An 18,254-nucleotide genomic window follows, 5' to 3' on the forward strand; every position below is an offset into this window, starting at 1 on the left:
ATGAAATGAAACATTTTTCATTACTGACTAAAAACATAGAACAGGAACTCACAAAACGAAATGAAATAAAACATTTTTCTTTTGATTAAAAACCTCGAACAGGAACTCACAAAACGCATGCAGCAAAAATGATTATGCCTTGAACCTAGTTTTCCTTGGGTCTCTAACAACGGGAAAACGGAAAAACTTGAATACCGTTAACACACAAAACTTGTGACACGTGTAGGGTAAATGAACATGCCTTGACAGTCGTTCACCATGCAAACTGCTGCATATGGGGATTGATATGACGTTATAACCGACATGGATGAGTGACGTTATAACTGGGTGACGTTATATCCGGTGACGTTATATCCGAGGTTAAAATAGTCTTGGAAAGAAGGAATTGAGCCGGGACCGGTGTTTGGGTGACGATATAACGGGGTGACGTTATATCCGGCGACGTTATAAACGAAGTAGACTGTAACATGTTGGGAATTATCTCCCTTGTTTGACTATTGCATGCTGGTTGTAAGCCCGGACACATCATGGAAGCATACATCTGAATACATGATTGGAACTCAGAGTTCGGTTGTCCATTACCTCTGTTCTTAGAGAACGTATGGTGTTTGAGTGTGTGCGAGCATGGGCCAAGTCACATACAACAACACTACAGTAATGTGCAGATGATAAGCTAGTACATTGCCCTTGAACGAAGAATCAGAAGAATTTTAATTCAATGAAGGGGCGGCATAGGCACATCAATACAAAATGGAGGCATGCACTCACCCTATCCAATGTATAGTGCTTTTGTGTGATCATGTGACAATTATCCATACTCCTGGTGTAAAAACGTCCAAGCAAAAGTACCCTATATATTCACCCATGTATGAAACAGCCGGCACAGATCTGTGGAGGTGCACACACTCATTAAAATGAGAAGGTAGGTATCTTATAATTCATCATCAAAAGATATGTCACTGTCAGTTTGTAACCAAAGGACATCAAGCTTCACCGAAGGACACGGTGAAACTTGGTTGGCCTTAGGCTTAATGGTGGCCTCTAAATCTCCAAAGTACTACCGAAAAACCAGACTACGTGTCATGTTTGCCAGCTCTGAAATATTAGTTGTAAATTTGTCTTTAGAACTTAATTGTCACTGCCGAGGCTGGGCGGTCCTTTGCAGGCATGCTTCTTAGCTATTTAACAGGTAAAAGTGTCAAGAATAGCAAACATTTGCCCCATACAAAATGTGTGTGTGTGTGTGTGTGTGTGACTGTGTGTGTGCGTGTGTGTTCAGGGAGGGGGAAAGGGAGCCAAAACTGTTTTGCTGTGTACACACACTACTACTGTAAATAGAGAGAGAGAGAGAGAGAGAGAGAGAGAGAGAGAGAGAGAGAGACACACACGTACACACACGAGAGAAACTCACGTGTGGGTAGCCTGGCTTGCCCTCAGATGAGCTGCTTTCCGCCATTTTTCGTCAAGCAAGAATTAACGAAAGTCGGTGTCAGTGAATGCTGTTGACGTGGCTGAGTGACCAAGTAGAATGCGTTCCCCTCCTCTCTCTGGAACTCGTCTGCACAGAGTGGCACGACCTTACCTTCGCGTAACGCACCACTAAAACACTTTGTATAAAATAAATCGATTCAACTCTTTTTCTCCAAATCCAAGCGTGACATTTCATCGTCGAAGTTTTAACATGTATTTCTACTCGCTGCATTTTTAATTGCTGAAAGCGTTAGTGTTTTGAGAAAATATGTTTCTAGAGCATTAGTGCTAACGTCCATTCGCTGCGGAAACGTTCAAGATGGCGGCGACCAGACGAGTCGGTGCCTTAGTGATGTGTATACTTTCTGTTTTCTTTGCTTCTTTGGTACCTTTGAGTGCATTCAAATACTTTTCAACGAAAACGCCTTATGTGTGGGTGCATCCGTCCGACGATAAAGATTTGGAGGACAAATGGTTCAACGATAAAATCGGAGACCTGATGTGTTCAGCTGTCCATACCAGCATCGTTGCTCGCCATGGGACGCGGTTTCCAGGGCAGGATGACGTTCAGAAAATCAGCGAAATACATGGTAAACTTGACCAAGAAGCGTTGAAAGCAGTCCCAGATCTCCACACGTGGAAGAACCCGTTCCCTGATAATGATCAAAAGTCTCTAGCGGAGTTAGGAGAGTCGGAACTAGAATCGTTGGGGAAAAGAACTGCTCAGAGGCTGTTCTCTCTCTTTGCTGAAGAAGACATTGACAGTTTTCGGTACATTATTTCTAGTAAGGAAAGGGCCAGAGACAGCTCGAAGTCCTTCTATGATGGATTTATAAAAGTTCTCCAAGAAGAAGTGGATGAAGATGATGATGACTACGAACCAGAAGTCATGGACAAACTGCTTCGATTCCATACAATATGTGACAAGTACGTTAAGTCAGTGGGGGAAAACAAAACAGCAATGAAAGAGTATTATGATCTTGAGTCTGGTGGTCCTGTCACAGAAATCATCAAGAAGGTCTCCAAGAAGCTTGGCACAACAGAAGACACTCTCACTGGAGGTACGTTTACTTCAAGTTTATGACAGTATTGGCGTTAACAATAAGTATAACATGTAGGCTATTTTACCGGTTGAAACGCGAAAATACCGGAAACAAATTGGCTGCCTCTATAACTTACCGGTTCAGCGGTTGATTTTTAGAACTACCGTTATTTTTTTCGCTGGTAAAACAATAAAACCAGTACTCTTGAGTTGGACTCTTACTGGTTCCAATTACCTTTTCGAGCATATAAAGTTCAACTAAAATGAATTGCATGTAAATGCTTTTCTTAGCGTGCAAAAATTGTTGCAATAATTTTTTGGCCAAGTTTAGTTTGAATCCGGGGCCAACTGACCTAATGTCCTCTGGTTCTGGAAAGAACACTGTGAACGTAGCCATCATGCTGTAGAGTTATTGATCTTTAGGCAAAAAAAAAAAAAATAGTTTGTTTACGGTAACCCGACCGACCCTATTTTTTTCGCGCTACCCTAGACTTTTTTTTTTGGCATTTGGGGGGGAGAAAAAAAAAAGCAAAATAACGTAAAAATATGGTTTTTTGGAAAAAAAGAAAAGAAAAAAAATCCCGACCTACCGACCCTATTTTTTGGGCCTATGTTACCGTAAACAGACCTTTTTTTTGTGGCCTTATCAGTGTTGTTGCCAGCCTAAGAAGACAATAGGTCATTTGGACCTCCCTAAAAAAAAAACCAATAGGTCCAAATGTCCTGGCTTTAAAAAAACAATAGGTCCAAATTGTACCGCCATACCTTTGATACATGCAATGCAAAATAACTTACAGTCCGGAGTTAAATCTATCTTTTTACGCAAAAATGACAATAATGCCATTGAACAATGATAACACTTTATTATCTGATGTCGCTTCCTAGTTATAATTGTTCATAAACTTTGCGAGGAGAAAGAGCCTGACATTCCTGGCCTTCCCTTTCCAATACAGTGCCCGGTGTGCGAATGTAGGGATCCTGCCTGATCTTCGCATTACCATGCCGTAGTATTATATTGATGAAATTTTTGCTGTTTGCGCCGTTTTCGGTAAATGGGTACACCGGCTGGATCGGGTATTTCCGTAAACGCAGCCTCGAGTGTCAATGACGACAAACACGGACTCGGCACCGAGTGCATTTTCACTCGTAGCGAACATGAGCATTTCGATCGGGGTTTGTTTTCCGACTTTGCAACTCCCATTCCATTCATTGCAGACCTTGTCCGCCTTGTACGAATTATATGTATCGGTCAGTTGACCACCAAAACATAAAAACTATCGGTCCACCGACCGGACAAGGCAAGGTCCAATGTGTCAAATCTGAAAGGAATGCGTCAGAGACCGAAGACCGAGGCTGGCAACAACACTGTTTATTATTACTCAACATTTATGGTCAATGTATTTAAAAAAAATATTTTGCATGTAACATTATTTTGTTATGAGTGTGTCTGATGAAGAAAACAATGCTGAAAATTCATTTGTCAGCTACTCTTAAAGTGAAAGATGAAATTAAGTGTTTAATGTACAGCATGACTTTCAATTCAAGCTATCTTCTTTTCCAGCTAATATCCGCACCATCTATTTGATGTGTGGCTATGAAGCAGCCATTTTTGGGTCCTCGCCATGGTGCCAGTTGTTTGACGAGGAAGACATGAAGATTCTGGAATACCTTGGGGATGTCAAGGTAATTCAGCTGAAGTTACATTTGAAAAGAGGGGGGGGGGGGGGGGGGGGTTGGTTATGTTTACTGATTTGGATGCCCTTATTATGTTGTAGAAAATAAAACTGAAATAAATGACTAATTTATAAATGATGAATAAGCAACCAAATAAATTGAATAGGAATGCAATGATGCTTGATTAGGTTTAGAGTGATTTATCTTTGGCATGTGTTCCATCATTTACAAGTTCTTGCGTTAAAATATCTCCTGTCAGTTGAGGACCTATAAAGTTGCTACAACATACTGAGCACTGTAAAATGTCCTGTATCTTCTATCTATCTTCTATCTATATAAAATATATATATATATATACGACTTGTGTGTGTGTGTGTGTGTCTGCGATGCACCGCCAAAGTTCTCGATGGATCTCTTTCAAATTTGGTGGCCATATTCAGGTACACCCTGGACACAACCTGGTCGATGAGATATTTCAACACGTGCTCTCAGCGCGCAGCGCTGAACCGATTTTGGTGTTTCTCTGGATCCATTCCCAGTAACTCTTCCTTATCTTCTCCAGTGTTTTCAGCGTTTATCTCCCTTCCTTCGTGTGGCGTCAATCCATATTCCCGTTTCTATTTTTAGACGGTCACTGTCGACAACGCTCAATCCATATTCCCGTTATACTATTTTTACTCTTCTCCAGTGTTTTGTGCGTTTATCTCCCTTCCTTCGTGCGGTGCGCCGGCAGCCGGCGTACACCCAGCGAAGCCGTACCCGGCGAAGCGGGTATTCATCTAGTTTAAAATGAAGCACAAAAAGGCATGTGATGCTTTTATTACATCAGCTGAATTGATGGTTTATATATATGGGAAGGAAGGATCTTTAAATTATTGATAAGTTGTTGAAATAAAATAGATGCTGACAGGTCCGGAACTAGAGTATTGAGCTTGGTGCAAAAGATATCTGCTTCGTTAATAAAATTAAAAGAAAATGTTCAAACTTCTCAAAACTTAAAAGAGCTAATTATGATTTTATACTGCATCATAATGAAACATTATCATTATTATTTACTTGCGTGAGAGACCCGGCTTCGCCCGGGCTCTTCTGTCTGTCTATGGCTGTCTGTGTGCGTCTCTCAAACACACACACAAACACACACACACACACACACACACGCAGGTAATAAAACATTCTGAGTTCGGTTCAAAAGTGTATGTTTAAAAAGAAAATTTATTAAGTGATGTAAAGAGAAGCATTTATACGCAGACATTCACACGCACATACCGTGGCTGATACAAATACACATTCACACACATGCAGTCATTGTGGCTGAGATGCCTGGCCGCAGGTACACACTTATTAGAAAGAATCCACAATTTGTACGTAAGAGTTTAAAACGCTTAAATGCATGCATTGACAGTCAAAATACATATATATTTATTCAAAATATATATAGATGGATAAAAGTAGAACCAATTAATTTAACACATGTAATGATGTATACACAGATATTCACGGTTTCTTGTCTTGCTTAACGCTGGTCTGCAGTTTCGGCCGATCTGGCTCTGGCCTTAGCTGTTTTGTCGGTTTCTTGTCTTGCTTGACGCTGGTCCGCAGTTTCGGCCGATCTGGCCCTGGCCTTTGCTCTTTTGTCGGTTTCTTGTCTGTCTTGACGCTGGTCCGCAGTTTCGGCCGATCTGGCTCTGGCCATCGCAAGCCGCTTTTTTGCTAGCTTGCTTCTTTCTGATTGCTTTTTTTTAGAAGGCATTTTGATAACTGAGTATCAACAACATTTTGTGCAATGAGCATTGAAGTTCATTTCGCACATATATTGAAACACCTGGCTTTCACTCGTTTATATACTCTCTCAAAAGAATATTCGGGACGCAACTTCAAAGTAAGAAAGAGAGCTACCGGGAAAACCTCTACGTCACAAATGGGGGGTAGCTCAGTTGGTAGAGCACTGGACTTGTGATCGAAAGGTCGCAGGTTCGAATTCGGGCCGGGACGGACCCGGGTCAACTTTATGTGCAGACCCAGGGACGGAAGCCATGTCCCACCCCCGTGTCATCACAATGGCATGTAAAAGACCTTGGTCATTCTGCCATAAGTGCAGGTGGCTGAATACACCTAAACACGCAGACACCTGGGTAGCGCGAGTACTCCGTTGCTGCTAGCTTTCCACTGGGAGGAAGCGACCCGAATTTCCCAGCGATGGGACAATAAAGTAATGAAAATGAAAAATGAAATGAAAAAATGGAACGAATGGAAAATCTCAGAAGGCGTTCGAATGTAAACATCCTGTTTGTGTCTTTGGGCATGTTCACGTAATATTCCAGAGTATTCTTCCGACATCGCTACAATCTATTAAAATAGTCACAAATGGAACGAATGGAAAATCTTCGAAGGCGTTCGAATGTAAACATCCTGTTTGTGCCATTCGGCATGTTGACGTGAGTATTCTTCCGATATCGCTACAATAACTATAGTTCTCTCGACTGTTCTTCGCTGTACAAACAGGTACATTTTAAAACGACTACTTTTATTATAAAAAAAAAAAGAACAAAGCACGGTGCCGCCACATTTGCACACCAAGAGAATATTCTCGTGCATTCGTCGTTCAGATAAACACAGAATGAGTACGCACTTTGATTCTCATCACTCTGTCTCTGTCTGTCTGTTTGTCTCTCTGTCTGTCTTGTCACATATTGATATTTTAGGACAGAGAGAGCTAGTGTGTGCGTGTGTGAATTCTCAGAGACATATATATACAGAAAGCGCGATTGTTGTTTTGAATGATCAAGTGTAGATCTATATGCAATCTGTTTCTGTGTGTGACAAGTGCGTGTAATTCTTTCGAGTGTTTTATCTGTACGAGGGCATGAGAATTCTCTTCAGTTTTGCAATCGTGCTGATACGCCGCGGCTTCGTGCTTTGATCTGAATACTCCGGAATATGACGTGAACCTGCTGAGGGATGCAGACGCGGCTTGTGCTTTGATGTGTTGTAGACGAAATGTAGCCGTTTTAGTAGACATGCAGTGATGACATCGAGATTGCTATAATTCTTTTTTCTTTTAGGGGGTAAGGAAGGGGTTGGTGTGGTGGTGATGGGGGATGATGGGGGTGCTGGGGATGGTGGTTGGGTTGGTGTTGATGATGTAGGGCTAGTGGGAGTGGTAGTTGTGGAGGTGGTGGTGGGAATGGGGGTGGTGGTGGTGGGGGGGTCGGATCTGGGGATTGAAAGGGGGGGGGGGGGGGGGGGCAAGTTTACTTTTTTTTTAGAAGAGCCAAGCCACAACTAAAAGTTTCTCTCTTCGGGGGGGGGGGGGGGGGGGGGAGGCGGAGGAGGATTGGAGGGCTGGCAGCGCAGCGGCGTCGGCAGCGGCGGTGGTGGTCAGGTGCACATCTTCACAGTCACAGGAGTGCACATGCACGACATCGTCTTCCTGCCCCCTCCCTTCTCGGAGCTTTGACACACACACAGACAGACAGACACTCTCTTTTATTTATATGTATAGATTATAGAAATATGATCATGTAAGGTATTATTGAGACGATTTTAAATACGTTCATTATTTTTTTCCAGCATTATTACAAGAATGGCGCGGGACATGACATCACGTGGAAGCAGGCGTGCCCCCTGGTGTCGGACATCTTCTACACCATGGACGATGCCATTGAGGCATTGGAGACAATGGATGGCTCCGAGGATGAAGATGGGTAAGGCACGCAGAGCTTGGTTAATATAGTGGAATTTGGAAACCCCCTTTTAAAAGTCTTAAAAATGTTACAATATCAGGTCTAAAATAATAGTGTTACATTTACAGATGTTTACATATCATTTACATACATTTACATATGTCCTTGGCGCAAACATTTGTTGTGTCAAAAGACATCCCAAGTTTCAAAGCTACTGGACATTCAGCCTGCCTGGGGTCAGAACAATGTTTCAAATAAAAAAAAGTATGAGTAAATGACCAATGACCGAGGCCTGGGAACAACACTGCTCATTCATGCTGGTAATAGTGTTTTGTCTTCTTCAATCTAATTGACGTTTATAGACCATCCGGGGATCAGTTGCTCATCAGTGTCAAGATTTGGACACATTATGAACTCTTTCACAATTTTAAAATCTCAGCCAAGTTAACATGTAAAGCATGTGTGGTGTACATACCTGCCAAAGTCACGTAGATGATAGAGGACACACTTATCTGCAATCAATAATCCAAGTGGCAAGGCATTGATTGGGGGCCACCTGTTTGGTTATAGCGTTCAGGCTCTCAGCTGTTGCCTTGAGCTGCTCTCAGCATGAATTAAATCAATATATAGATGAAATACGACATTTAGGGATGCATAAAGCAATTTTAGTAAAGGCAGACACCCGTATCTACTTTTTAAGACTACAGTAGCTGATCCATAGGGTAATTTAGATAAAGGCAGACACCTGTATCTACTTGTTAAGACTGTAGCTGATCCATAGGGTAATTTAGATAAAGGCAGACACCTGTATCTACGTGTTAAGACTGTAGCTGATCCATATGGTAATTTAGATAAAGGCAGACACCTGTATCTACTTGTTAAGACTGTAGCTGATCCATAGGGTAATTTAGATAAAGGCAGACACCTGTATCTACTTGTTAAGACTCTAGCTGATCCATAGGTTAATTTAGATAAAGGCAGACACCTGTATCTACTTGTTAAGACTGTAGCTGATCCATAGGGTAATTTAGATAAAGGCAGACACCTGTATCTACTTGTTAAGACTGTAGCTGATCCATAGGGTAATTTAGGTAAAGGCAGACACCTGTATCTACTTGTTAAGACTCTAGCTGATCCATAGGGTAATTTAGGTAAAGGCAGACACCTGTATCTACTTGTTAAGACTGTAGCTGATCCATAGGGTAATTTAGGTAAAGGCAGACACCTGTATCTACTTGTTAAGACTCTAGCTGATCCATAGGGTAATTTAGATAAAGGCAGACACCCGTATCTACTTTTTAAGACTACAGTAGCTGATCCATAGGGTAATTTAGATAAAGGCAGACGTATCTACGTGTTAAAACTGTAGCTGATCCATAGGGTAATTTAGATAAAGGCAGATGTATCTGGGTCATTCTCAGAAATGGTGGTCCAAAGTGTTACATACAAAGTAAAAAATAAAGTGTCAAGAAATACAAAATAATTGTTTTTACTATGAAGTCTATTGTTTACTATACATAATAATGCAAAAATTAGACAAAAAGAGTAATTGGTTGCTGAATAAGAGACGTTTTAAAGTGTTGTATTTACGTGATGAATGTTGTAACATGGAAACCAAATTCCAACTTTAAACCACCTAAGCCTTCAATCCTTTGTGCATTTGTTATCAGTTCTGCAGTATTTTTGTGTTCTACCCAACACATTCTAGTTATGAAAGGTAAGGACTTCAACTAATATTGGTAAAAAAATGACATTTGGAACTGACTAAGGTGAATGTCGCAACACAGAAACGAAATGCTTGAACCACTTTCGGTTCCTGTGCGACAGACATGAATCTGCACTGTTTGGCCTTTCCTGCCGGCAAAACCCGTCTGACCCAAAATAACTACACAAAACACAATTCGTCAGAGTTTGCTGTATTTGTTGAAAGTTCCTGTTGCGTTCAGATTACCCATTTTAAGTACTCTTGATGAATGTCGAACATCGACAATCAGAGGATACGAAAACTTCTTGGCTGCTTTGTTCCGCTAAACTTCGCGCTTTGAGAGACTGTTTGCACTCGATATCCTTCCGACACTACATTGTCGCCATCCGCGGTGTGTAAGTTTGTGACAAAGCTTTGCAGGCTCGACAATTAAGTAAAAACTATCTTCAGACGTAACGTAGGTCGGGAAACGACGCCATGAGTTTCAGCAAATGATATGATTCTGGTGTTTTCTGTGAATATTTGGCTGTGATTCAAAGGACTATTTTCTTGTTCGAACTTCCTGTGCGCCAAAGAGCTAAAAATAGCCGTGATGTGGCAAAGTCATGGAGCACATTGCTGTCCGATGTTCGCGCGTCAAGTTTGGATACGATGCATTACGACATTCATAATTTTTTGTTCGAAGCCCGTAACTTCAAATTCAGCGTGAGTTTTTGCAAAGATGTGTTGCTACGTCCAAGACTGAACTCCTGACTGTCGATTGCAGTAATTTGTTGGTGTCTGCATGTTTGCATTTAGCCATGAGACTGAACATATTGTTGATCACGAAAGTCGTGTAACGCTTCGGCAATCCGGAAACGGCCGAACTTCGCAATTGAAAAGCACACAAAAACAACACCAACGTATAGAAACCATTTTTATTGACATACAACAATGCTTTAATGTCTCAGGAATAGATTCAGATGAAAAAAGTCGTGGTAGAAATAATTTTAATTTACTTTTTCATGATTTCAAATGTGTCACCCCTACTCACTCTCACTGGACCACCATTTCTGAGAATGACCCATCTACGTGTTAAAACTGTAGCTGATCCATAGGGTAATTTAGATAAAGGCAGACATTAATACATGAAGATAAACTGTGAAAAAGCAAGGCCTTTAAATCAGGGGTTGTTAAAGGGGGGGTTCCACTGCAATTGGTATGGTTTTATTGAGTCACTTGAGAAAAAGTGACTCTATGTAATCGGTCAGTGTTCTCGGAAACTATCAAAGCGATCGGGCTCATATTTTGTTTAGTCGTGACCTCCAATGACCTCTACACTTTAACGATGGTTTCGTTGACCTTTGACCTTTTTCAAGGTCACAGGTCAGCGTCAAAGGAAAAATTAGACATTTTATATCTTTGACAAAGTTCATCGGATGTGATTGAAACTTTGTAGGATTATTCTTTACATCAAAGTATTTACATCTGTAGCCTTTTACGAACGTTATCAGAAAAACAAGGGAGATAACTAGCCTTTTCTGTTCGGCAACACACAACTTAACGTTGGGCTTTTCTCGGAAACTATAAAAGTGACCGGGCTCAAATTTTATGTGAACGTGACTCATTGTGTTGTGAATAGCAATTTCTTCCTGTCCATCTGATGCCTCATATAATATTCAGAACTGCGAAAGTGACTCGATCGAGCGTTTGCTCTTCTTGTTTGTTTGTTAAATTGGATTTCATGTATGTGCTATTGTATGTACAAACACGTACAGTGTTCAATCATCATTACTTTGAACAACTAAAAACTTAACACCAATCATCACAGACCTTTTTTGTCTCCTATTCTCCAGATACATCATTGGTCAGTTTGCTTTCGGCCACGCGGAAACCTTGGGCCCTCTCTTCACAGCCCTCGGTCTCTACAATGACTCGCAACCCCTGCGAGCCGACAATTTCAACAAGATGGGCGAGCGAAAGTTCCGCACCAGCAAGATCCTCCCCTTCGGCGCCAACCTGCAGCTGATTCTGTACGAGTGTGAGCCGCAGGAGCAGTACCTCAACCCCGATGACGAAGAAGCGGAGCATGCTCCGGAATACTACATCAAGCTTCTTGTCAACGAAAAGCCGGAGATGATTCCGGGCTGCGAGGAGCTGCTGTGTCCGTTCAGCAAGGTGCGTGAATCACTCAAGGAGCAGATAGACAATTGCAACTTCATCAAAACCTGCAAGTTGCACCCCCACGACGAGTTGTGATGCGCCCCCACGACGAGTTGTGATGTGCCCCCACGACAAGTTGTGATGTGCCCCCACGACGAGTTGTGATGTGCTCCCACGACGAGTTGTGATGTGCCCCCACGACGAGTTGTGATGTGCCCCCACGACGAGTTGTGACGTGCCCCCACGACGAGTTGTGATGTGCTCCCACGACGAGTTGTGATGTGCCCCCACGACAAGTTGTGATGTGCCCCCACGACGAGTTGTGATGTGCTCCCACGACGAGTTGTGATGTGCCCCCACGACAAGTTGTGATGTGCCCCCACGACGAGTTGTGATGTGCCCCCATGACGAGTTGTGATGTGCCCCCACGACGAGTTGTGATGTGCCCCCACGACGAGTTGTGATGTGCCCCCACGACGAGTTGTGATGTGCCCCCACGATGAGTTGTGATGTGCCCCCACGACGAGTTGTGATGTGCCCCCACGACGAGTTGTGATGTGCCCCCACGATGAGTTGTGATGTGCCCCCACGACGAGTTGTGATGTGCCCCCACGACGAGTTGTGATGTGCCCCCACGACGAGTTGTGATGTCACTGTAGAAGGCTGTACAGTGGAACCCCCCACCCTTTTTAAGATCTCGATAAATCTGTGGAAATCAGCTCTTAAAGGGGAGGGGGTTTTAAAGCGGGTGTACATTTTCACAGGTTTATTATCAACAGGAAGTCTCAGAAAACAGGATCTTAAACGGGAGGTTCCACTGTATGTGTATGGAGAAGAACAGATGTGATACCACTTTAATTCACAACTTCTAAACTTACAAGCTGGATTTTTAGAATTGTAGTTCCTCGGAAAAAGTTTTGATATTTTATGCACCATGGTCACGAGGGTGTTAGAATTACATGATAGAGTGGTACCTACAAAGAAAGGACACCCTTGGGAATAGTCACAAGTGTCCCTTCATTGCAGGTAGCCTGTAATGACAGGTTTATTTTGATCTAGATAGTAGGCAAAAGAACTGCAGAAGTTGTCCTTTATTGGGAGATGTACTCTGATCAAAGGGAATTCACGTCACATTGCCACTGTGTTCAAATTCAGGATTTTCTTCCTCCCGTAGGAGCTGTTCTCTCGATCTAAAAGATTTGCCTTTAAAATCCTGGTACTGGATGCAGAATTGATTGGACTGAAAAGGAATCACATGAGTTAGAATCTGTCCAATGGAAAAACAGTCCTATTGTTTACCTTGATATGAGGTGTCCTTAATTGTTTAGGCCCCAAACTATCTTGCCTCTTTTTTTCACACTGAACCAGCATTTCGATGCAACAAGCACCCAAAATCAACAGACACACAAACAAAAAGAATAAGAAATGAAAAAAATATAAAAGGAAAAGAAATATTCTTAGTGATATTGCTAGGGACGTGACTAATGTCTTTTCAAATACAGGCCTCGGTGTTTGATTTAGCACCTTCATCACTGCACTTCATATCCATGTACCTGCTAAGTTGTCTGGGTGTGTATTTGAAATAAAGACAAGTAGTTGATTGGGATACTTCTTCAGGCTTTTTCCAAATGTGGCGCTCACTTTCCTGAAACGTCCATGTTTTTGGTTGGATGGGTGGAGGGAAATAATATTGTCAGTTAATGATTTAGACACAAATTTACATTGAACAAGCATCAGTTCAGGAACAGTCAAATAGAGTTTAGGTGTTTTGAAGAAATTCTAGGTACAGCATTGATTTTACTTGACAGTCGAGGGGCGGAAGATTATGGTTGTACCTCCAATGAAAAAATAACCTTGAATGTATGAATGGTCATGTTTTCATTCACGGATGTTAATGCAGTAGTTTAACAATTCATATCATCTGTTTGCATGTTTGTTTGCGTTCTGATGGAATTGTTCCATGGTATTAGACAATCGTTTAGCTTGGCAGTTTTTTTTGCTTTAGAACGTTGCTGGCAAGTCTTACAAAAGAGGTTGACATTCATGCAACAACATAGATTTGTTTGTACATGTACATGAAATATTCTTCTTGTAGAGAAATGTTGATTTTCTGGTCATACTGTCACTAAAAAGGTACAAGTGACAAGTTCATTTTACGTTATTAATATTTTGTTACTGATCACTGGTAACTTTCATCGATGCAATATATTGTGTGCTTTATATGACGGCCGACATTTTGTTATGACTCAACCTGCATGTACATGCAGTCCTCTTTTTTTTTTAATTACTGGTCCAGTGATAACAACAGTATATGTTTCAATTTTCCTGGAAGCCTGCATACTTCATTGTACTTAAAGACTTTCAAGCCATTTATATGTGTATTAGGATCAATCCTCAGTAGTTTATAATGATTCATAGGGATCAGTGGTCTCTCACACTTTTAATTAAATACTGAAAAAACAATTATTATTTATTTGAGTTATTCTTGTTATATTCAACTTATATATAATATATATATATATAAAACATCAGAAATTGTGAAAGAAACAATTGAAAGTCAGCAGTGACTTTCTTCCGAGATTTGTTAAAATCTCTTAGCAGAGATAGAGAGATAAATAAGTATCCCTTCACAGACATATATATATATATATGTGTGATTGTGAGGAACCCTGCCTGAATGATCTTGCTGATATGAAATGACATATTTTCCGCTTCTCAGATGACCCCAATTATATTACAGTATATCTCGCGTTTTTCTTCTTTCAATATTTTTTAGTGCACAGTCTCTTTTCCATAAACTTTGATGACTCATGTACATATTCTTCTTCTTTTTTTCTTCTTTTTCCTCCAACAGCTAGACTTTTTCTAATGTCTATATTCTTTGTACAGCATTAGCTTGGTTTTTTGAGTCACTTGAGAAAAAGTGACTCTATGTAATCGGTCAGTGTTAGTCTGTCCGGCCGGCTGTCCGGCCGGCCGGCCGTCCGTAGACACCACCTTAACGTTGGACTTTTCTCGGAAACTATCAAAGCGATCGGGCTCATATTTTGTTTAGTCGTGACCTCCAATGACCTCTACACTTTAACGATGGTTTCGTTGACCTTTGACCTTTTTCAAGGTCACAGGTCAGCGTCAAAGGAAAAATTAGACATTTTATATCTTTGACAAAGTATCTCGGAAACTATCAAAGCGATCGGGCTCATATTTTGTTTAGTCGTGACCTCCAATGACCTCTACACTTTAACGATGGTTTCGTTGACCTTTGACCTTTTTCAAGGTCACAGGTCAGCGTCAAAGGAAAAATTAGACATTTTATATCTTTGACAAAGTTCATCGGATGTGATTGAAACTTTGTAGGATTATTCTTTACATCAAAGTATTTACATCTGTAGCCTTTTACGAACGTTATCAGAAAAACAAGGGAGATAACTAGCCTTTTCTGTTCGGCAACACACAACTTAACGTTGGGCTTTTCTCGGAAACTATAAAAGTGACCGGGCTCAAATTTTATGTGAACGTGACTCATTGTGTTGTGAATAGCAATTTCTTCCTGTCCATCTGATGCCTCATATAATATTCAGAACTGCGAAAGTGACTCGATCGAGCGTTTGCTCTTCTTGTTTTATGAGAGAGTGTTCAATGAGGTTACTTCTTAGTTTTTTGCTCCTTTGAACATAGTCTTGTGATGTGGCCCAGTACTTTGATAGTTGATATGTTGGTTAGTTGGTTGTTTTGTTGTGTTTGTGTTCCGTTTGTTTGTTACCTTGTTTGTTTTGCAGCTTCAAAGATCCTGTGCCGCTGTTACAAAGTTTAGGTCAAAGGCTAAACCTGTATCTTGCAAATAATAAAAGAGTTCATGATTTGGGAGTTACAAAGTGTATCATTTGTGTGTACCGGTACTTTAATACAACTTGTCTTAATTTCAGTTTGTGGGAAAATGTCTGACTAAAAGTGATGCACAATGTATTTTGGAGAAGAGGGGAGAGTGCACAATGTATTGTGGAGAAGAGGGGAGAGTGCACAATGTATTGTGGAGAAGAGGGGAGAGTGCACAATGTATTGTGGAGAAGAGGGGAGAGTGCACAATGTATTGTGGAGAAGAGGGGAGAGTGCACAATGTATTGTGGAGAAGAGGGGAGAGTGCACAATGTATTGTGGAGAAGAGGGGAGAGTGCACAATGTATTGTGGAGAAGAGGGGAGAGTGCACAATGTATTGTGGAGAAGAGGGGAGAGTGCACAATGTATTGTGGAGAAGAGGGGAGAGTGCACAATGTATTGTGGAGAAGAGGGGAGAGTGCACAATGTATTGTGGAGAAGAGGGGAGAGTGCACAATGTATTTTGGAGAAGAGGGGAGAGTGCACAATGTATTGTGGAGAAGAGGGGAGAGTGCACAATGTATTGTGGAGAAGAGGGGAGAGTGCACAATGTATTGTGGAGAAGAGGGGAGAGTGCACAATGTATTGTGGAGAAGAGGGGAGAGTGCACAATGTATTGTGGAGAAGAGGGGAGAGTGCACAATGTATTGTGGAGAAGAGGGGAGAGTGCACAATGTATTTTGGAGAAGAGGGGAGAGTTTGAAGCTGTGCTTCCATTATTCCAAGACACTGCAATATTGTGTCTGATACCTAAACTGATGTCACTTTTGATGTGATGTGGATGTGGAAGAAGTCGGGATCCATAATTTATTCTGGCTGTTATGGGTAGTTCGGGATCCATAATTTATTCTGGCTGTTATGGGTAGTTCGGGATCCATAATTTATTCTGGCTGTTATGGGTAGTTTTTAGCCGTTCTCTGATAATTTCTGTCATGGTAATGTTTGTAACCATGTTTTGCGGCTATGAAATTTTATGAGTCGAAACAAAATTGCGCAAAAAGGATTGAAGAAATGAGATGCAGTGTGGGGGAATTCGTGTCTCAGATCTGACTCGATCACTGCTGCCAGTATGTGCAGTGCATCGGAACTACTGTGGCATATTTATTTTACAAGGTCTTTAAGACACACTGCAGTTTGTGGCACCTTTAAAGGAGACACATTGTTCACAGTTTATTGCTGTCACAAATATTCTAAAAATGCACACAGGTGCTGAATTACAAAAAATGCGCAAAATTCACACATTCCAAGGAGTAAGGTTTCTTTTTTGGGGGGAGGGGGTGGAAGAGAGAATGTCTGTGGTTTTCTTTGTGATGTTTGCATTTTTGCCGACGGAAACAAACGCCCCAACTTACCAGTAATAGGACCACACGAGAAACCTTGCAGTGAAGAAAAGATTTACAAAAATGTGTTCTTTGTTAACCTGTAAGTTGTGTTGATGCCAGTCAAATGTTGTTTTTTGCATTATAATTGAACAGTACATGTACTTAGATTAGTGTTTATAAATGCATTTCGAAGAGTTACAGTTCATTTACTTGAGATTTCTTCATTGTTACTTGCTAATAGATTGCAATGTTTGTATTTTAAGCAATGTTTCATTTTCTATTTTGCACTTTTTAGTGAAAATAAAAATGTTCTATATTTTGTGATGTGTCAGTTTTTGTCTTTGTTTAGCTATATCGGTGAGAGAGTAGTGAATAGAATTATTATAAAACTGATTCCTTCAGACTCTGCGGAAAACTTCCAGTGTGTTACACTACTCTTCTTCAGAGCTTTTGATAATCCCTACTTGTGTACATTTTAAAGTAAAGTTTATTCGCGACACTCTAGTACTTTGATTATCCCCCTTATTTCAGAAGCTTCATTAATCCAAAAAAGGATAGACTGCCAACTGGTTCCAAAATTCAGAATAAAAAAACAAGAAAGGTAGGTCATTGGAACGTTTATTATTGACAAAACAAGAATGGTAGGTCATTGGAATGTTTATTATTGACAAAACAAGAATGGTAGGTCATTGGAACGTTCATTATTGACAAAACAAGAATGGTAGGTCATTGGAACGTTTATTATTGACAAAACAAGAATGGTAGGTCATTGGAATGTTTATTATTGACAAAACAAGAATGGTAGGTCATTGGAACGTTGATTATTGACAAAACAAGAATGGTAGGTCATTGGAATGTTGATTATTGACAAAACAAGAATGGTAGGTCATTGGAACGTTGATTATTGACAAAACAAGAATGGTAGGTCATTGGAACGTTTATTATTGACAAAACAAGAATGGTAGGTCATTGGAACGTTTATTATTGACAAAACAAGAATGGTAGGTCATTGGAACGTTTATTATTGACAAAACAAGAAAGGTAGGTCATTGGAACGTTTATTATTGACAAAACAAAATGTTACATTTACTGTACGGCGACCCACAGGTCTTTGAAGTAGACAAACAAACACGTGACAATTGAAACAGCTAATGAACTTATCTCCCAATCGTGTGGCTACTCGCTTGCAAATTGCATGCAAAGTAAATGTTTTGTTTTGTCAATAATAAACGTTCCAATTAGAAGATTCATCAATACTAATTAAAAATCTAGCAATTTGCTCCTCTGCAAGGCCTCTCAGCTTGTAGGCTTGATCACATGTGTTTGCAGTGCATGT

The 18,254-nt window shown here is 40.8% G+C and overlaps 2 protein-coding genes across 2 annotated transcripts in view; one reads left to right on the top strand and one right to left on the bottom strand.

Annotated features, from left to right (window-relative positions):
- Positions 1–1,583, bottom strand: part of LOC138958000 (bifunctional 3'-phosphoadenosine 5'-phosphosulfate synthase-like) — a 68,377-nt gene extending 66,794 nt beyond the window's left edge. Inside the window, exon 1 of the mRNA XM_070329025.1 lies at positions 1,412–1,583. Coding sequence (XP_070185126.1) covers positions 1,412–1,456 — 45 coding nt within the window. The 5' untranslated portion in view covers positions 1,457–1,583. The remainder of the gene's footprint in view (positions 1–1,411) is intronic.
- LOC138958001 (multiple inositol polyphosphate phosphatase 1-like) lies at positions 1,564–17,237 on the top strand. The gene is made up of 4 exons (XM_070329028.1): positions 1,564–2,531; positions 4,074–4,195; positions 7,760–7,893; positions 11,413–17,237. The coding sequence occupies exons 1-4, from the start codon at positions 1,790–1,792 to the stop codon at positions 11,813–11,815; spliced, it is 1,401 nt and encodes a 466-aa protein (XP_070185129.1). The 5' UTR covers positions 1,564–1,789; the 3' UTR covers positions 11,816–17,237.
- The last annotated feature ends 1,017 nt before the right edge of the window (positions 17,238–18,254 follow it).

Source organism: Littorina saxatilis, linkage group LG2 (assembly GCF_037325665.1).
Source record: "Littorina saxatilis isolate snail1 linkage group LG2, US_GU_Lsax_2.0, whole genome shotgun sequence".
Taxonomy (NCBI): Eukaryota; Metazoa; Mollusca; class Gastropoda; order Littorinimorpha; family Littorinidae; genus Littorina; species Littorina saxatilis.